We start from the raw sequence: 19829 nt of genomic DNA on the forward strand, positions 1-19829 counted from the left end.
GTTTCTTATAGATCCTGGGATGGTTAATAACTATTTTGGGGGTGGGGTACCACCAACCTATCGTAAAAATTTCTCCCTTGAAAATTATAAAACTAAAATTGCAAGTGGGTTGGTAAACTCCCTCCCAACTCAATCTAGTATCTAGTTAAAGCTGTAAATATGACAAACCATAATAGATATCCAATAATATTCAAATTCCTGTGATAAGATCAATGGATATTATGACAGGGAAAAAATTGTCGTCAATTTAACTTGCTAACACGGAACTAATCTATTGGTGAGTTTCTTTATCCAGTAGGAGGGGAGGGGATGGGGTAAAGGAGGGGAAAGCGGGAATTGGTTATATTATCCTGCTGCGAGTTTCACTTTATTAGAGATTATATCCATTATAAAATCTATTCTTTTTACAGAAACAAGCAATAAAATGAACAGATCTCGGAATGCGAAGAGAAGCCGGGACCCGAGCCTTGATACTAGTGGCGCAGCCAATATTTCCAAGTGGAAGAAAAGATTGGGCACAGGTGAGCCACTTGGGTACTTTTTAAGCAGCAAAGTTTTTCTCTATTGTTTTAGGGAGGAGGGGACATTGGCGGTAAATTATACAGGTACCCAAACTAAATCTTAAGGGGGGGGGGCGAAAGTGACACTTTTTGAAACCAAAACTAAAAGTCAACAAAGGAACTCAACTAAAAAAAGAGTTACAGGTCTGAGATTTTGCATGGCAGTTGCTTTAAAGGGGTAAAATATGGAACTGTAAAGAAACGGCGGCGCAACCGCCGAAAACCGCCGTTTCCCGCCGAATTTTTTTTGCCTTTTCTCGGCGGTTTTCGGCGGTTGCGACGCCGTTTCTTCACAGTTCCATATTGTACCCCTATAAATCAACTGCCATGCAAAATGTCAGACCTGTAACTCTTTTTTTTAGTTGAGTTCCTTTGTTGACTTTTAGTTTTGGTTTCAAAAAGTGTCACTTTCGCCCCCCCCCCCCCTTTGTTAGGTAGTTTAAACTTTGTGTGTCCAAACTTTAAAAAAATATTTTTTTATTTATAGAAGATGCTATCTTTTTCATCTACTTTCTGACATAAGGGGGGGGGGGGTTTAATGCAACCATCTCGTAATCAGTGAGCAAATGGCACTTAGAATTCGAATTTTGATCTGGAATTTTGCATGAGTAATCCTTGGTAGGTCTATTTTCCCTAAATTGAACAAAAAGTAACGGCTAACGGCTGGCGGCTCAGCAGTTTAGCCATTTTTAAAACTATTTTCAAGGGAAATCATCACGAAACCTATCTACACATAATACTCTATGCTGCTCCAAAACGTTTTCAAACGGTTCTAGCCGCTAGTTGCTGGTACTAGAAATCTAAAAAAGTTTTTTTTGTATTATTTCACATGATTTAAAGCAAAAATATGTTTCAAAAAGTTGATTCCTACATAATTTATGGCAGATTTGCTCTAAAAATAGCCAAAAAATGGCTAAACGGCTGAGCCGTTAGCCGTTACTTTTAGTTCGATTTAGGGAAAATAGACCTACCAAGGATTACTCATGCAAAATTTCAGATCTAAATTCGAATTGTAAGTGCCATTTGCTCACTGATTACGAGATGGTTGCATTAAACCCCCCCCCCCCCTTTAGTTTCACATCTCTAACACATATGAATACAATTTTCCAAAACCGCCGGATTAGAACCAGTTCTCAACCAAACTGAAAAGTCACGTAAAGCGTCGTATTACAGACAATTTTCCACGAATATTAAAATAAAAATTATATAAGTAACAACATTTTTATTATCCCGGGCTTTCTGAGCTTATAAAACTGTTTTTTTTTTCATTTTAATATCCATGGAAAGCTGTCTATAATACGAGTTGGTAAATAACTTTTTTCTTTAAAAAAGATTTCCAGTTAATATTAAAATCTAAAAATATTTAGGAAGTAAAAGTATCGATGATGGTACCCTGCTGGTTGAGACCTTGAAAACCCACGGACTATTCCTACAATCCGGAGACAATCCACACCTTCTCAACACAGACCAGGCCGCATTTCTTAAGGTAATGGATTTATTATTACTTGGATCTTACATCAGATTATCAAGTTCTCCGATAAGTTAAATCTTATTACTGGCTAGTAAAACGACCCACACCGTTTATCCCATCCTCTTCCCTCCTACTGGATGAACGAACTGACCAGTAAATGAGAAGTTAAGTACTTCCCCCACAACATTATTTTGAGATTTATGGCCCCTTCATCTAACAACCTTTTTCATTCAGTCCTTCACAAATGATCTGTCCACACACATGTACTTTATAATATATTTGTGAGAATAATGGCCCCTTCATCTAACAGCCTTTTTCTTTCAGTCCATCACAAATGATCTGTCCACACACATGTACTTTATAATATATTTGTGAGAATAATGGCCCCTTCATCTAACAACCTTTTTCTTTCAGTCCTTCACGAAGGATGTGTCAACAGACGTGTACTTTCCTAGCAACATTTTTGTGAGATTTATGGCCCCTTTATCTAATAACCTTTTTCTTTCAGTCCTTCACAAAGGATGTGTCAACCCACGTGTACTTTCCAAACGATATTGTTTTAATATTTATGGCCCCTTCATCTAACAACCTTTTTCTTTTAATCCTTCACCAAGGATGTGTCAACACATGTGTACTTTCCTAACAACATTTTTGTGAGATTTATGGCCCCTTTATCTAACAACCTTTTTCTTTCAGTCCTTCACCAAGGATGTATCAACCCACGTGTACTTCCCCAACAACATTGATGAGATGCTGACCACGTTGTTTGAATACCTGGAGAACAAAGTTTTTCTCAGGAACAGTGCACACTTTTTTAACAACTTGTTTTTTTCGGACGTCCATTTAAAACATGATAATTTTAAACTTTTTGACAACAAAATTTTGTATGGGTTCCTAGCTTTAATATTCATTTTATTTAATATAAAAAATGTGTGTGCTGCTCTCAGGACAAGCCTTGGACCTACCAAGACCTCTCCAGATTGTGACAATGCCAGAAGTGATTTCCAGGACAGTCTTATCAGGTAAACGTTACAGGGAGGGAGGGAGGGGACATTCGGCTGTTTTTTGAGTTTTCTAACGTTTCAACCAATAATTGTAATCTACAGTAGGATTAATAATAATATTGTATATTGATATTGGGGATGTACATCAATCTATCAATCCTGTAAAATTACATATAGTTTAAACCAAGCAAATTTCTTATCAACTTTTTTCATCTATCTATCTATTCCTTCTATTTGTTCCCATGGAGGGAGGGAACATTAGACTGTAATTACACTGGTACACAAGGTTTTATACCTAACCACGCCATATTTTGCTGGAGCCGGAGCTGGAGCCGATATTTTCAGAAAAAAAAGGCTCCGGCTCCGGACTAGCAAAATAAAGATTTTTGTAACTCTGTTTTGTCATGTGCAAATGCCCCTTTTAAGTTTTTCAAGTCCATTTTTATCAAAAATTGAACTTTTAAAACCTTAAAAAGTCAAAAATAGACGTAGAAAAAAAATATGTCGAGTTTTTCTTGATTTTAGGCCGGAGAAAAAACCGGAGCCGGAACCGGAGCCGCACCAAAATCAAACGGCTCCGCAACGCTGGAAGGGAGGAATCGGTATTTTAACCCTCTGCGAGTTTTACTTTTATACAGAACATGAGAATATGATGAAACATCCAAGTGATAATATATCCATTATATTTAAATTGTTATTGTGTGTCCCAGATATGCAGAAAAAGCTTCTAGAGCACTTATTGGATATTCTAAAGGATATATCCTCAACAAATCAAATATGATGTAACATCCAAGTAATCATATATCCATTATATTTAGATTGTTGTTATGTGTCCCAGATATGCAGAAGAAGCTTCTAGAGCACTTATTGGATATTCTAAAGGATATATCCTCAACAAATCAAATATGATGTAACATCCAAGTAATAATATATCAATTATATTTAGATTGTTATTATGTGTCCCAGATATGCAGAAGAAGCTTATAGAGCACTTACTGGATATTCTAAAGGATATATCCTCAACAAATCAAATATGATGTAACATCCAAGTAATAATATATCCATTATATTTAGATTGTTATTATGTGTCCCAGATATGCAGAAGAAGCTTATAGAGCACTTATTGGATATTCTAAAGGATTTAGCCTCTACAAATTAAGATATAATACAAATATAATATAACATCCAATTGATAATATATCCTTTATATTTAGATTGTTATTATGTGTCCCAGATATGCAGAAGAAGCTTCTAGAGCACTTATTGGATATTCTAAAGGAATTATCCACCACAAATTAAGATAATATACAAATAAAATGTAACATCCAAGTAATAATATATCCATTATATTTAGATTGTTATTATGTGTCCCAGATATGCAGAAGAAGCTTCTAGAGCACTTATTGGATATTCTAAAGGATTTATCCTCAACAAATTAAGATATAATACAAATATGATGTAACATCCATGTAATAATATATCCATTATATTTAGATTGTTATTATGTGTCCCAGATATGCAGAAGAAGCTTATAGAGCACTTACTGGATATTCTAAAGGATATATCCTCAACAAATCAAATATGATGTAACATCCAAGTAATAATATATCAATTATATTTAGATTGTTATTATGTGTCCCAGATATGCAGAAGAATCTTCTAGAGCACTTATTGGATATTCTAAAGGATATATCCTCAACAAATCAAGATATAATACAAATATGATGTAACATCCTTTTAATAATATATCCATTATATTTAGATTGTTGTTATGTGTCCCAGATATGCAGAAGAAGCTTCTAGAGCACTTATTGGATATTCTAAAGGATTTATCCTCGACAAATCAAGATATTCCTATCACTCAACGTTCACAGGTTTTGTTTTCCTATTGTATAAAGTAGTAAGGTTTTTTTGTACGTAGCTTAAGTTTTTTATAACTACTTAACTTATAACTTATTGGGTTCTTCATTTTAGGGTTACTTCACATAGGTCCTGGTGTGGTTTTAGGCTAATTTTCTGTTGCAGTTTATTTAGCACATCGCATTGAATTTTACAATCTCTTGAAAAAAGGGTATTTTTTTGTTTTATTTATGTTAGGGTAGGTTAAATTAAGCTTTGAATAGTCACAAAGGTATAGTACCCTGTTGGGATAGTCAGTGTTCCGGAGCGAGCCGGAGCCGGGAGCAGCAACATTTTTGGTGGAGCCGGATCCGGAGCCGTATTTTTCGTTAAAAACGGCTCCGGCTCCGGATTAGCTAAAAATATTTTTTAAAAGTAATATTATAATTTGGCAACGGTCTATTTCCATATAATAAACTGAAAAACTATTGTTACTTAACAAATAGACACACATCCTTCTACTTTTATATAGCTTTAATGAAATAAAAGCAAAATATTTTATATAATTTATTTTATTTTATCAAATTCAATAATGAAAAAAATTGATATATTAATTTTAAGGTAGGAGCCGGAGCTGGAGCCGGAGCCGCATCAAAATTATACGGCTCCGACACCCTGGGGATAGTACTTCCACTTTATTTTGCCTACATTGTTGATTTTAAATAACTAGTAATGATTCCTTATTTTTTTGTTAGGCTACGGTGGTCCCACTTCCGCACCTCATACTATCCAGCATCCGCTTCCTGCCGCTGCTGAAAGACGGCCACGCTGTCGTAGACAAGCTGCTGGACATCCTGACCACGGCCACCTGTCCGCTGGACGTACAGAAGGAGATCATCTTCTCGCTGCCCCACACAGTCAGTGATGCTCAACATGAGAGGATTGGGGTGGCTCTCAAGGTAAAAAGAGGACGTATTAGGGAGGAAGGGGGACATTGGGCTGTTTAATACACTAGTCCCCGAAGTTTTATAATTTGTTGTCTTAACAACTTTGGAGATCTTTATTTTGATTAGTTGGTTCAATAAGTTGAGTGCCTAAACGTTTCAACCACTAATTCTTATCTACAGAAGGGGTAATTTTGTGTATCATCATTGGGGATGTATGTATATAATTTTATCGGCCATTGTCCTATCCCTTTAAATCTCTGATATGAAAAATAGACGGCTAAATTAAATAAAATATTTAAGAAATCAACTTTTATAGCCCGTTAGTTCATCTGTTATACTTTGGAGGAACTTTAACCTTCTCAATGGAATAGTTATTTATCGCATCGTATTATAGACAGCTTTCAGCGGATTTTAAAATGAAAAATTATAAGATTGATTATTAAGATTTTTGTTAATTATAAAGGGTCCGGGCTAACAAAACTGGTATTTATCTTTAAAAATTTTTATTTTAATATTCGTGGAAATTGTCTGTAATACGATACTATATGTACATGATTTTTTAGTATGGCTGAGAACTTGTTCTAATCCAGCGGATATTAATCGGTTTCGAAGTCATACTGGAAATGTATTTCAGGATATTCTATGCGAGAGTAGGGCGTTGACTTGCTCAATTCTGGACACCCTGACAAGTATCAGCATCAGCAGAGGTATCATGCAGGATATTGTCAACACTGTGCTCAAGAGACTCGACAGGAAAGTTAACATTATTCTGGGTATTTTGGACTGTAAATTATACTGGTACCCAAAGTTTATCTAGACGATGTCTCATTTGTTGGCTTAAAACTTTGGGTACTTTTATTTAATCTTGACTGAATTGATTAAATCTTTAAACAATAGTTTTAATCTTCATAAAGAGTAATTTTGTTTTATCGTCATTGGGGATGATTATTTTTTATCGTTCATTGCCCTATCCCCTAATATTTAATAGCCTTCAGCTAAACTGTAATTGTTCCCCTAATGCTTTCCTTAAAAAAATTTCATGATAACTCTCTTAATTTATCGCATAGTATTAAAGACATCTTTCCGTGGATATTAAAATGAAAGAATATAAGATTGGAACCCAGGGCTAACAAACTTTCATTAATTTTATGATTTTATTTTAATTCTCGTGAAAAATGTAATAGGATACTTTACACGATTTATCAATATGGCTGTGAACCGGTTCTAATTCAGCGGATATTAAACGGTTTCGAAGCCATACTGTAAAATGATATAATGTTAATCGCTGCTGCCTGCAGGATTGACCTGGATGATCTGCCATCAGCTGTGGAGTTTGTGCTCAGCTCTATTCAGGGGCCTGACGATGCTATAACTGTTCTTCAGGTAATGTATACAAGATGGCTGCCAGCATTGTAAAAACAAAATGGCTGCCAGGTATTCGTAAACAAAATGGCTGCCATCAGCTATTGAGTTTGTGCTCAGCTCCAAACAGGGGGGCTGACGATGCCATAACTGTTCTTCGGGTAATGTCGAAACGTTTTCACCAATAATTTTAATTTTAAGATTCATAATATGATGTTTTTAGTAGCGAAGCTACTCTATAACTTGAAATGTCCGTATGTCCGTCTGTCCGTATGTCTTAGTTTGGGGGAAACGTGATTTTCTCGGCTCCTATAAAAGATAAAAGGCTGAATTTTTTTGACAACATTCCCATTATTAAGGAGCCCAAATAATTATAAAACATCAATGGCGGTCAGACCGCTTATTAGCAGGTTTTAGGCTATTTTTGTATTTTTCACATTTTTCTCCATATCTTTGGTGTTTATGGTCCAATTTCCAAAAATTTTTCAGATTTAGATATCAAAATAAAATTTCCTGTCATTTCAAGAAAACAACTATGACGGTCAGACTGCCTTTAAGCAGGTTTTAGGCTATTTTTGTATTTTTCACATTTTTATCCATACCTTTGGTGTTTATGGTCCGATTTCCAATTTTTTTTCAGTTATAGATATCAAAATTAAATTTCCTGTCTTTTCAAGAAAACATCAATGGCGGTCAAACTGACTTTTTGCAGGTTTTTGGCTATTTTTTACATTGTCCTCATATCTTTGGTGTTTATGGTCCGATTTCAAAATTCTTTTAGTTTAATATATTAAAATTAAATTTCCCATTGTTTTGAGCATCCAGTATGTAATTTACTTTGACCGTCAGTCTGTTAGTCATAGTACTGATATATAAGTATTAAAAAATTAAAAACAAATGTTGAAAAGGTTTCGTGATTTTCCCCCACAACTAATCTTTAAATTCTTTTACATAATTTTTGTGCTTCGCTACTTATGTTGTCATCCTTGTTTTTTATTCTGGAACCTTCAATTGTTATTTATCGCATCGTATTAAAGACAGTCTTCTGCGGATATGAAAATTTGAAATTTTTAGAGTAAAACCAGTTTTTACCCCCCAAAAGTGCCGAAGGCCCTGTGTAACAAAACTGGTATTAATTTTAAGATTTTTATTTTATTATTCTTGAAAAATTGTCTGTAATACGATGTTATACAGGATTTTCCAGTATGGCTGAAAACCGGTTCTAATCCACCGGATATTAATAGGTTTCGAATGAATACGAGAAAAAACTTTCTGGGAGTAATCGTCTTTTTTTGTGTCAGGAGCTGCGAGAAAACCTGGATCTTAGTCCTCCGCCGCCAGCAGCTCAGAATGACTTGCGCACTCAAAACCGTAGAAAAGAAACAAAGGTATGGACACTTTAATTCGTATATCAAAAGTATCAGAATGTCTGTCTGTGTGTAGCAAAATATCTCACTATCTGCTGAACTAATATAGTTCTCCTTTAAAATGAAGCTTCTTATTTTAGGTCTAAATAAGGTTTATAACACACTAAATAAACAATATCTGAATTTGACCAAAAGTCCTTTTTTCATTATATTAAGTCTGCTACAGGTAGATAAAATTACCTAAAAAAATGAAAATTTTAGCCCTCACATTATGGAAGTAAATCATATTTGAATTTAACTAAATACTAGCGGCTTCGCCCTCTAGAGGCCTCTAGGGGCACTTGAGGAAGGGGAGTCGAGTTTGATAACCCAATTTCTTATTTTACATTTATAAGAAAAAGTAAAAAAATAAATTTGGGGGGGGGGAGGGGTGCCTCCCCCCCCCTCGTTTTTAAATTTTTGTTAGGGGGGGTATTTTTCATTTTTTGCGGGGGTTGGGGGTGTCCCAACCCCCAAGAAAATAGTTATAAACCTTCCCGGGACCTATCAGAAGCTACCTTGTTAAGGAAAACTCGATCGGTTCAGCGGTTAGCGAGATCCTTCGGTACAAACATACAAACACACAGACAAACATCCTGTTACTTTATAAGGATAATTGAAAGGCGGTAGAGAACATGGACTGTAAATTATACTGATACCCGAAGTTTTACAAACGCGTTCTTTCAATTGTCAGCTTAAACGTTTAGAATACTTTTATGAAATCTTGATTTTCAATAAATAATTTTGATCTAAAGCTGGGGTAATTATGTTTCTCGTATTCATTTGAATCCGGTGGATAGGAACCGGTTCTCATGAATACGAAAAAACTATGTCTAGCATCGTATTATATCCAGTTTTCTACGAATATAGAAATGTACAATCATAAGATTAAAACCAGTTTTTTTAGCCGGTGCCTCCGGCACCTCGGGGCTAAAAAAACTAGTTTTAATCTTATAATTGTACATTCTATATCCGCGGAAAGCCGTTTATAATACGATACGAGAAATAACTATTATTATATATGTGTAGTTTATCGTCCCTTGTCTTATACCTAATGATCCCTGAATAATTGCCATTATTATAGGATATCCAGTGTATCATAATGGAGGCCATCCACCTGCAGTCGCTGATCAGCAAGCCCATGGCGGATGCGTGGCTTAAAATAATTGACAGCTGCCAGGAAGGCTAACCATTGCAGTTCTTCAAGAAGGTCATACTGACGATCATTAACAAACATTTTGCCTTGTCGTCTATTCTATCTATAAAATGGTTCTAATTAAATAGGACTTACCAGTTATTATGATTGAGTTCATATGCTTCCAAAATTGTACATAATTGTCACATGAATTATCATGCCAAGTTTTAAATCTATAGGACAATTTCAACTCACATTGATTAACAATAAGAGCTATCCGTCATACATTTACTTTCACGCCTTTATTAAAAGACACGTCGCTTTTAGCTTTTTCATTTTACACAAAGTTCAGGCTGTTGGTGTTTATTACACTAGTCCCCAAAGTTTTATAGTAACGTTTTCTTATTCGTCGACCTAACAACTTTGGGGACTTTTGATAAATTTTGATTGGTTGGTTCATTGAGTTGGGTGTCATTGTTCAAACTAATAGTAATATATAGAGGGAGTAACTTTGTGTATAAGCATTAGGATTGAACATCAATTTATCGGCCATTGTCTTATCCCTTTAGATCCCTGTAAAGTTTTATTATCATGGATAAGGTTCAATAAAATGCAATGCCTGCTGTCGTAACAGGAGATTGAGTTTCAGAAGAGCTTGGATATTCACATTCTCATCGCCTTTGCTGACAACGTCTCCAAGAAAAAGTTGGTCGAGAATATTTTTAAGGTAGGCCAAAAATTAAGGGAGGGAGATGACATTGGAATGTGAAGTATCAAAAGATTTATAATCACATTATCTTATTTGTTGAATCAAAAATTTTTGGTACTATTATTGAATTCTGATTGGTTAAATCCAAAACTTTAAACTAGTAATTTCAACCTACAAAAGATAATTTTATTTTTCGTCCGTTGTCTTATCTCTGAAGATTACTGGTAGTTGGGGAATTTAATTTCTCTTAAAAAAAGTTTTACAATAATTTCACTTATTCCAACAAAAAAAAAATGCAATGGTTTCCTTACATATGTATGTATGTCCCCAAAGGACCTCTAAAACAATGGTCTCCAAAGCGGTTTCTAAAATTTTGGGGGCAGAAAGTAGTAGATAATATTATTTTAAAAGTAGGAATAAATTGATGCATTCATTATCGATTTTCTTCAAAAAGCCTAGCAAACAAAGAAAACCACCAACCCTTGATTTTGTGATGAATTGAAAATAAGGGTGCGGTAAATTATCATTTCAATCCTAACCTCTGCGGAGGGGCCTAACCCAAAGTGTCTATTTTGTGCGCAAGATAACTTAACCTAACCTGACCTAAAGTATGAAAACACAAAAAACTCCCAACCCATCTATAAAATAAATGTAATTCAAAATGAGGGGGAGTGGTTCTTGTCGTCGATTAGGCTCTTTGAGGTAAATCGCTTTATTCTGATTGTTTCAGAACAAGATCCGAAAAGGTATGCTGACAGAGAAGTTGTTCAAGGAGGCCATCACCAACTATAGCTCCATCATCAAGAAGTACTTCAATAACTTCATCAGGAATATATTATATTTTATATCGTTCTATTTGCTTCCCAATAGTCTACAGGAGGACAGGAACAACGTTTTCTTATTTGTTTTGGGGAACTTTATTAAAGTTTAATTAGTTTATTCATTTAGTTGAGTTTCCTAACCTTTCAACGACCAATTGTGATGTACATCAATTTATTTGCCATTGGCTTATCCCTAGATTCCTGATAATAAACAATACATAATATATATATTTGTAGTGTTTGTGATTTTTTGCTCAGATCCCCAGAGGTTGGAATCAGCCATTTTGCATCCTTTATGTACATACAGGTAAACTGATACCCAAAGTTTTCAACCGAGTTATTTAATTACAAAACTGTTGGAACTTCTTCATGATATTAATTGGTTGGTTTAAAGCCTGCAGTGTCCAATTTTTAACCAAGAAAAAGGAATTCGTCTGTTCAACCGTCTTACAAAGAAAATATTTTTTTTATTTAACACTTTTTGCATATACCTAAATTGGAGGTATAAAAACCTTTTTTTAGTGACATTATATTTTGTCATTTCAGACGTTTGTAAGTTTTGGATCTTCAGACCTGTATTACCAGCAGAGCTTGGTCGCAGATCTTATTGAAAAGGTGGGGACTGGTGGCGGTGGTGCTATTACGGACGGCGCCCTCAGGTAGGCTTTTTAAAGTTGGCGTATGTGCGATTGCGGATTGCTTAAAAAACTTTGGGTTCTACTGGCGAGATGTACAAACTTTTATTTAGAACCTTGGTGATACTTGCTGAGAAGTACAGCTCCAAGCTGGTTGCCTACACTGCTCTGGTGACGGCCATCCTTGACTACACGGACAACATGTCCTTGGGCCAGTTCAGGCAGCTCATGACTGTCCTCTGTAACCTAGCCTGGTTTAATTCAGGTATAATAGTTCTAGCTCATGACTGTCTTCTGTAACCTAGCCTGGTTTAATTCAGGTATTATAGTTCTAGCTCATGACTGTCCTCTGTAACCTAGCCTGGTTTAATTCAGGTATAATAGTTCTAGCTTATGACTGTCCTCTGTAACCTAGCCTGGTTTAATTCAGGTATTATAGTTCTAGCTTATGACTGTCCTCTGTAACCTAGCCTGGTTTAATTTAGGTATCATCAAGGAGAAAGGGCTGTTTATTACATTGGTCCCAAAACATGTATAATAACGTTTTCTTATTCGTTACTCAACAACTTTTGGGACTTGGATTGAATTTTGATGGTTTGGTTCATTAAGTTGAGTGTTCAAACGTTTTAACCATTATTTGTAATACCTTATATAGAAGGGGTAATTTTGTGAAACATCATTGGGGAGGTAAATTAATTTAACGTCCATTGTCTTATCCCTTTAGATCTTTGGTTATCACTACTGTAATTGTAAGAATTTGAGTAATATCCAAGAAAGGAGGAATATTTTGAATAATAGTAAATTAAGATTAACTAAGCTTAGGACTTAAAAACAAATGTTATGTAATCAATATATATTTTTAGGGAATGATGAAGATGTCAACAAGAGTTCTCTGCAGAATGAAGTCAATATTATGATGAGAAAACAGGAATGTAGATTTTGTTACTAAAATATTAGTCGCGGAAAACAATATACTCTACTTATACAGTAGCAACCTAAATGGACGAGTGAGAGGGGAGGTTACTCACCACTTGTTTAGGGAGGGGGGTTATTTTGTTTTATTTTCTAAGAGTATTTTTCTTGGAAGGTTTAAGAACGAGGCACTAGTACTCAACAATAGCTATAAACCTTCCCGATACTGAAAAAGAAGTTTCACCTTAAAACAGGTTTCGGATGTTAGCGAGGTCTTTTGGTTGAAAAACATAGACAGACACACATCCTATTGCCTTTAATCAATGTTATGAAGTAATAAAATATATTTGAATAGTTGGGAAGCAAAACCTTGAAGAAGCGAGGAGTAATAGCCGCGGTGTGTGCAGTTAGAGCCATGGCTAAACAGTATGACAGAGGTATTACTTATTAGTAGCGAAGCTTCTCACTTGGTCTATTTAGGTTTAATAATTTACGTTGCTTTCATTTATCAGTTCATCCAGTAGGAGGGGAGAGGATTTTGTAAATAGAAGGGGGAGGGGGTTATAGTTTTTTTTAGCAAGCTGGGATTATTACTTAGTCAAAGTACATGAAAATCTATTGCAACATCCAAGTATTAATATATCATTTGTCCCTTTAGATGCTGAGGGTAATGATGCAGATCATAGCAAGGGAAACAGTTCAAGAGCATCTGTTGGAGCTTCAGGAATTTAGATATCAACTATAAACTATAAGAATGAAAATTGCGGAAACATACGGCACTAGACAACCAACCCTTTGATTGGACTACCTCTGTCTTCAAGTTCTTTCTGTACTTGTGCCATTTTATAGGCCATGTTACTTCCCATCCCATCCCCAAGTGTATTATTAAGTACCATTTTCAAGTCTCTTTTTATTTGTAATCAAAGCAATTTTTAAGACAGCAAAAAAAAGGTTCTTTATGAATTCTTTTTATTTTCTGACAAAAAATGCTGAAAATTTTGACATTTGATTTTAATCTTGAACTAAGATCAACTCTTCTCTTTATTTTTCCAAAATGGCGGGAAATAAATAAATTTGGCGGGAAGTTTAGTTGATATGTAAATCGCCAGGTGGAAGCAGTAGTAGAGCCAACAAGGAGATAGAGAAGGCTGTGTCTAAACTCATTGACTCTGCTGTTAGAGAAACTAGGAAATTAAATGATTTTATTACACATTATTAATATTATGTTTAGAATTGTCGTACTTACTAGTTGCTTGATCTTGTCATGTTTTCCCCTCCTAGCCTTCCTATACCCACTTCCCTGAAAATTGTGGAGCGATCTGTTCAGAAGTTTAAGTGATAGTAATGAACATTAATACAGACGGACATCATATTGCTTCAAAATCATCAATAAGATATGAAAATTTCATAGTTTACTCCACAAATGGATATATTATCACTTGGATGTTACACCAGATTTTTATATTCTCAACCTTGCAACCTTAATTGACAACAATTTATACCCTGTCACAATATCCACGTATATTCTATATCCATTCTTCTGCACTAGCAAGTCTGAGCATAAAGTGATAAATATATTAATTGTAAATGCTCAGACTGGACCCTGAGGCTGCAGGTTTGTTTATGGACGAGCTGGCATCTCCAGCCCTCATAAAAGATCTACCCATCACCATTGCAAAGACTTGCTCTGAAAGATTTCAAGCTACATTTGAGGTATACAATAAAAATCCTTATTGATGATGAACAAAATTATTCCTTCTTAAAATTAGTTTTTGGACCTTAATAGTTTGCATTATTTTAAACTAATCAAATCAGTAAAAGCACCTAATTTTTGAGCCAACGAACAAGATAATGTAGTTATAAAACTTTAGGTACCAGTGTAATTTACAGTCCAGTGTAACCATCCTCCCTCCGAGGGTATTTTGTTGTAATTTTTCCAGGGATACAGGGATAGAATATATACGATAGATTAAGTTTAAAGTGACTAATAACCTGGGCTAGGCTGCCGCTTGTGTGCATGAAAAAAAACGAAAAGATGGATTGAATGTTAAGGAAAAAGTTTAGTGAACAAACTGAAATTTAGCGTTGTAATATTATAATTTCAATGTAGCTAACACGCAACTGACGCGCGACTGCCGAGCCCTGCTACTAAAATGTTTTTTTTCTGAAAATTCTATTTTAGGCTGATTTTGTTGAAGATTACGCAGAGAACAAGATTGAGAGATCGGATTTGATTCTGCCAATCAAACAGCTCTTCAAAATTGAGGAAGATGAAACAGAGGTGAGATAATGGATATATTATTACTTGGATCTTACACCAAATTTTCATGTCCTCTAATAAAGAGAAACTTGCAGCGGGCAAAAATAACGATATTTCCAATCCATCCCTTTTAACCCCTTTTAGTGCGTTGGAGTTGTAGAGAAGCTTTGTCAAATTCTGTCCATTGCATTTGGTCAGGGATCTAAAGGGATAAGACAATGGCCGATACATTGATGTACATCCCCAATCATGATACACAAAATACCTTTTTAGTAGATTACAATTAGTAGTTGAAACGAAAGGACACCTAACTTAATTAACCAACCTATCAAAAGTCCCTAAATTTGTCAAGCCAATGAATAAGACTTATAAAACTTTGGGGACTAGTGTAATCAACAGCTCAATCTCCCCTTCCTCTTTAAGTGCAACCACTCTAAAATTAAGACGCTAAACTATTTATGTTAAGACAAGTGAAAGTTTGGAGGAGCCCATAGAAATAACTCTCCCCATTGCCAAGTGGGTCCTACAGAATAAGGAGAATCCTCTCAACCATAGAACTGAGGTAGATAGGTAAGTAATCAACTTACTAGGGTTGAATAACTCTCCCCATAGCCAAGTGGGTCCTACAGAATAAGGAGAATCCTCTCAACCATAGAACTGAGGTAGATAGGTAAGTAATCAACTTACTAGGGCTGAATACCTCTCCCCATAGCCAAGTGGGTCCTTCAGAATAAGAAGAATCCTCTCAGCCATAGAACTGAGGTGGATAGGTAAGTAATCACCAGGAATCTAAAGGGGTAAGACAATGACCGTTGTATTGATATATCCCCAATGATGATACACAAAATTACCTTTTTTGTAGATTACAATTAGTGGTTTAAACGTTTTGACACTTAATGCACCAACCTATCAAAGTTCAATTAAAGTCCCAAAAGTTGCTATGCCAACGAATAAGAAAAAGTTAATATAAAACTTAGGAGACAAGTGAATTAAGCAGCCCATTATCCCCTCCCTCCCTGTATGCTAACATATTTTTATCTCAGGTTTATCCCCCATTTCCGCCTGATGGCTGCCATAACATCATTTGCTGAAACTGACGAGATCGATGCCCTGCTTGGTAAGCTGTTCTAATTTAGCTTCTCAACAGTAACAAATTAATAATATATTATACATACATGATTTTCCAGTATGACTTCGAAGCCTATTAATATCTGCTGGATAAAAAACGGTTCTAAGCCATATTGAAATATCATCTATATTATTATGTTACACACAATTTTTCATGAATAATTAACTAAAAATCATAAAAATAATACCAGGTTTTTTAGCCAGAGCATTCGGTCCCTCGGGGCTACAAAACTTGTTTTCATCATATAATTTTTTATTTTAATATCCGCGGAAAGCTGTCTATAATACTTTTAAATGTTTTAATCCCAATGATAATAAACAAATTAACTCCAGCTATTTATTAAAATTATTTTCAAAACAAATTGAAAATAAAGAGGGGAGGTAGGTTATTTATTACTTTAGGTAATGTTGAGTTAGATTATATTGGGTTAGGGCCCTCCACAGGGTTTTTTTTTTTTTAATTAGATGGAAGGGTGGATCAGTGCTTGACAGACATTTTTTTAAATTGATTGATTGGTAATACCTTCCTCTTTGAAGGTTGTGGAATCTTGGTTGTGCCTGAGAGTTACCTAAACAACGAGGAGATCCTGAACCCGAGAGAGTTGAAAGCCCTGAATGACATCATATTCTACTCTATCAACTGGTTCAGAGAGATTGTCAACTTCTTTATCAACTCAGGAATAAATGTTTGAAAAATCATTTTTTTAAATAGTTTAAATTAACCTTTTTAAGTACAAAATTGATCTTTTGTTTATCAAGGCCTTTTTTAAATTTATGTCTGAAAACTATTTTTTCTACGATTTCAAGGAAACTTTTAGTTAGTTCTTTGACCGGGGTGTAACTCGTATTGCATTTTCTTGGTGATGGGAAATTGATAGGTTCGAATCTTTGGCCTACACCGCGTGAAAAATAATTCCTTCTTCTGCTATGCCCGATGCGCGACATAAATAGTTAGAGAAGGGGAAATGCCTTGGCCCAAATCATTACCATGTACCAAAGGTCGTGCACTCAATAGGTTTTAGGCTATTTTACACAAGGTAAAGACATTTATAACTCACAGAGGATGAAATGACTAGAAAACAAGTTCTTGTAAGAATCAAGAATATCCTATTTCTAGAGGAAAAATTGAAGGTAAGTGTATGACTTTAGAGTTGCTACGCTTTTATATTTTTTTTTAGCTGAGAAATAAGTCCAAAAACTGTTTTACATAGACCTATAGACCATAGAGAGGTTGAAGAAAATTTATCGATTAGTAAAATTAGTTCAAAATTCTGCATATAAAGGGTGTTTTTAAAAAAACCAATCGTTCACTCTTTTCAATATAAACCCTACAGTTTTAGTCAAAAACTAACAAAAAATGACCCAAATCATGTCCAAGCAATGACAATGAGAAAGCACTATTGAATTTTGATTTCTACTAACCTCTCCTGAGCACTACAGCTCGAGTCCTAGCCCTTGTGGAGAATTTTCCAGTATTACAAAAGGAAAATTTAATGTGTATAACAATAGAGTTGCTACGCTATATTATTTTTTAAAAATATCGAGAGAGGTTGAAAAACCTTAAGGATTAGAAACTGGAAAAATTGACTTTTTTCAGTACAAAATTATTTTTATCAATAATAGGTATAGAATTATTCATCTGTTCTTTCCCTTCCTTCCAGGATTAAATCAAATAGTAATCTTTACTGGAAAAAAATTATCATTTTAAATAGAAACTAGCAGCTGCGCCCCTAGACAATAAGGAGTAACGGGGAAGGAGAGGGCAGAATAATAATATAAAACCCATTACAAGACCTTACTATATAATAGAACTATTGGATTATTTTGCAAATTGCATTGTACAAAATTGTATTTTTCGAATACGTGAGAGTTAATTAAAGTAAATTTGTTTCTATTTAAACTTTATTTTCCATATTTAGGTTCATCTTAGTGTCAGCCAGAACTACCGACCACCCACAGTTCTTTACTCAGAGGATACCTCGGACTGGCAACCTATCAATAATGAAAAGGTACATTTTTATGTAAATAGTTAGGTACTGTTTGTTGTTTAAAAGTTACGTAAATATTTTTTATTAAGTGGTTTTGTAATGGATATAGGATATGCGTGGAAATATGGACAGGGGAAATTTGTCGTTCATAGCTTGCTAAGATGGACAACATTTAATGGTCAGTTAGTTCATCCAGTAGCAGGGGAGAGGATGGGTGGTATGTTTTCAAATTTTAATGTAGGAGTCATACATTTTTTTATCAAACTCATAATTTAGGGAAATCCTGTTAACGCCACAAGTTTACAATACTATTTATTTATCAGGGTAAGAAAGGTAAATCTGATGGGAAGGCTGCTGCTGCTGGGGGGAAGGGGAAAGGTGGTGGTAAAGGGGGAAAGAAGAAGGGGAACAAGAATGAAACTGAAGCTTTGAACGGAACTGTACATCTGACCACCCAGGTATAGTAGCGCAGATACTCTTTGACTTTATGTCTGTATGTCATATTATAATATATCAAAACTAAAAAATCCTAGAAGTAGTACCTAGTATTTTAAAAATGGATGGATGGGTCTAAAAATTTAGATAAAAAATTTTTTCTTAAATTTTTAAGTTTAAAAGTCAATAAATACCTAATTTTTTCGAATATGTTCAATAAGATCTCTATAACTGCAGGTAACCCAACCTGGAGGAGCAGATGCCAGCAGTGGACCTGTGGCCTCCTTAACCATGATTGGCCAGCAGAGCATCATTAAACCTGCACAGGAATACAGGATACTTTTTGGCGGTTTCCCCTCCAAGTGCCTTGTCGAGCACAAAAAACTCTCCCCATCCAGTTTTTAGTTTTTAAAACAAATTGAAAATAAAGAGGGGGGGGGGGGGGTTTATGTTAGGTCAGGTTAGAAATGTAGAGTTAAGGCCCCCAGAAGAGGTCAAGCATATAGGGAAAAAATTAACCCTCCCTTATTAAAAGTTTATTTTTTTTAAATGGGAGGGGGGGAATTTAGTGCTCATAACAGGAGGGGTACATCAATTTCCCTGATGTCCCTGAAATAACCAGATATAAGTCGTACAATCAAAGGGTTAAGAATACAATAATTGTTAGTAGTTGTTTATTGCCTAAGATTCAGGATGAATATTAATTGGGGGGGAAATGGAGCAAGGGGAAGGGAGGATCAACTTGACTGGAAAATATACTCCTTTCCTACTAGATGAACGAACTGACCAATAAATGATGTAATTGTCCATGTTAGCAACCTAAATTTACGACAATTTCCCTCATGCCAAATAATATCCAATCCACGTATATACTCTGTCTATTTGATAATTTTCAAAAAAGTATCCTATGTAATGACAGGCTGCAGGCTCCAATGTCGACCTAGGACACTTTCGTCCATTTTTGCGAGAGCTGGATCTGGACGTGCTGAAACTGTTCAACTACTATGTGGTGTCCACAGACCCGGAGCCAGGATATGAACAGGAATTAATAGTTTGCCAAGTTTTAAATCTAAAAGACAATTCTAACAATTAGAGTTATCCGTTATACATTTTCTTTTACCCTTTGTTAAAAAGCATATTGATTTTAGCCTTAGATTTAGTGTCGTGGATAAATGTAAACTATATGTCTAGGAATCTCCACAAAAAATTCAGTTGTT

The 19829-nt window shown here is 35.0% G+C and overlaps 2 protein-coding genes across 3 annotated transcripts in view; one reads left to right on the forward strand and one right to left on the reverse strand.

The window, feature by feature from the left end:
• LOC145315639 (succinyl-CoA:glutarate CoA-transferase) overlaps nucleotides 1–19829 on the reverse strand; it is a 44589-nt gene that overhangs the window by 12353 nt on the left and 12407 nt on the right. The window lies entirely within an intron of this gene.
• LOC145317945 (Fanconi anemia group D2 protein-like) lies at nucleotides 397–19705 on the forward strand. Its single transcript, XM_080159234.1, has 29 exons — nucleotides 397–521; nucleotides 1928–2046; nucleotides 2728–2822; nucleotides 2973–3053; nucleotides 4798–4909; nucleotides 5630–5833; nucleotides 6456–6571; nucleotides 7117–7204; nucleotides 8485–8571; nucleotides 9674–9766; nucleotides 10356–10451; nucleotides 11164–11259; nucleotides 11490–11561; nucleotides 11801–11913; nucleotides 12003–12154; nucleotides 12753–12815; nucleotides 13155–13238; nucleotides 13460–13522; nucleotides 13908–13987; nucleotides 14395–14514; nucleotides 14984–15082; nucleotides 15528–15631; nucleotides 16105–16178; nucleotides 16727–16864; nucleotides 17247–17320; nucleotides 18109–18198; nucleotides 18501–18635; nucleotides 18850–18981; nucleotides 19532–19705. The coding sequence occupies exons 1-29, from the start codon at nucleotides 425–427 to the stop codon at nucleotides 19703–19705; spliced, it is 3051 nt and encodes a 1016-aa protein (XP_080015360.1). The 5' UTR covers nucleotides 397–424.

This window comes from Acartia tonsa, chromosome 4, assembly GCF_053477335.1.
Source record: "Acartia tonsa isolate MP-2025a chromosome 4, ASM5347733v1, whole genome shotgun sequence".
Classification (NCBI taxonomy): Eukaryota; Metazoa; Arthropoda; class Copepoda; order Calanoida; family Acartiidae; genus Acartia; species Acartia tonsa.

Bases quoted from the DNA above. Each gene is read 5' to 3' on its own strand.
- LOC145317945 (XM_080159234.1), top strand. From the start codon at position 425: ATGAACAGATCTCGGAATGCGAAGAGAAGCCGGGACCCGAGCCTTGAT. The intron at 8,572-9,673 runs GTATGGACACTT...CCATTATTATAG, and splicing joins ACCGTAGAAAAGAAACAAAG to GATATCCAGTGTATCATAAT. The intron at 13,523-13,907 runs CAGGAATTTAGA...TATGTAAATCGC, and splicing joins AAGAGCATCTGTTGGAGCTT to CAGGTGGAAGCAGTAGTAGA.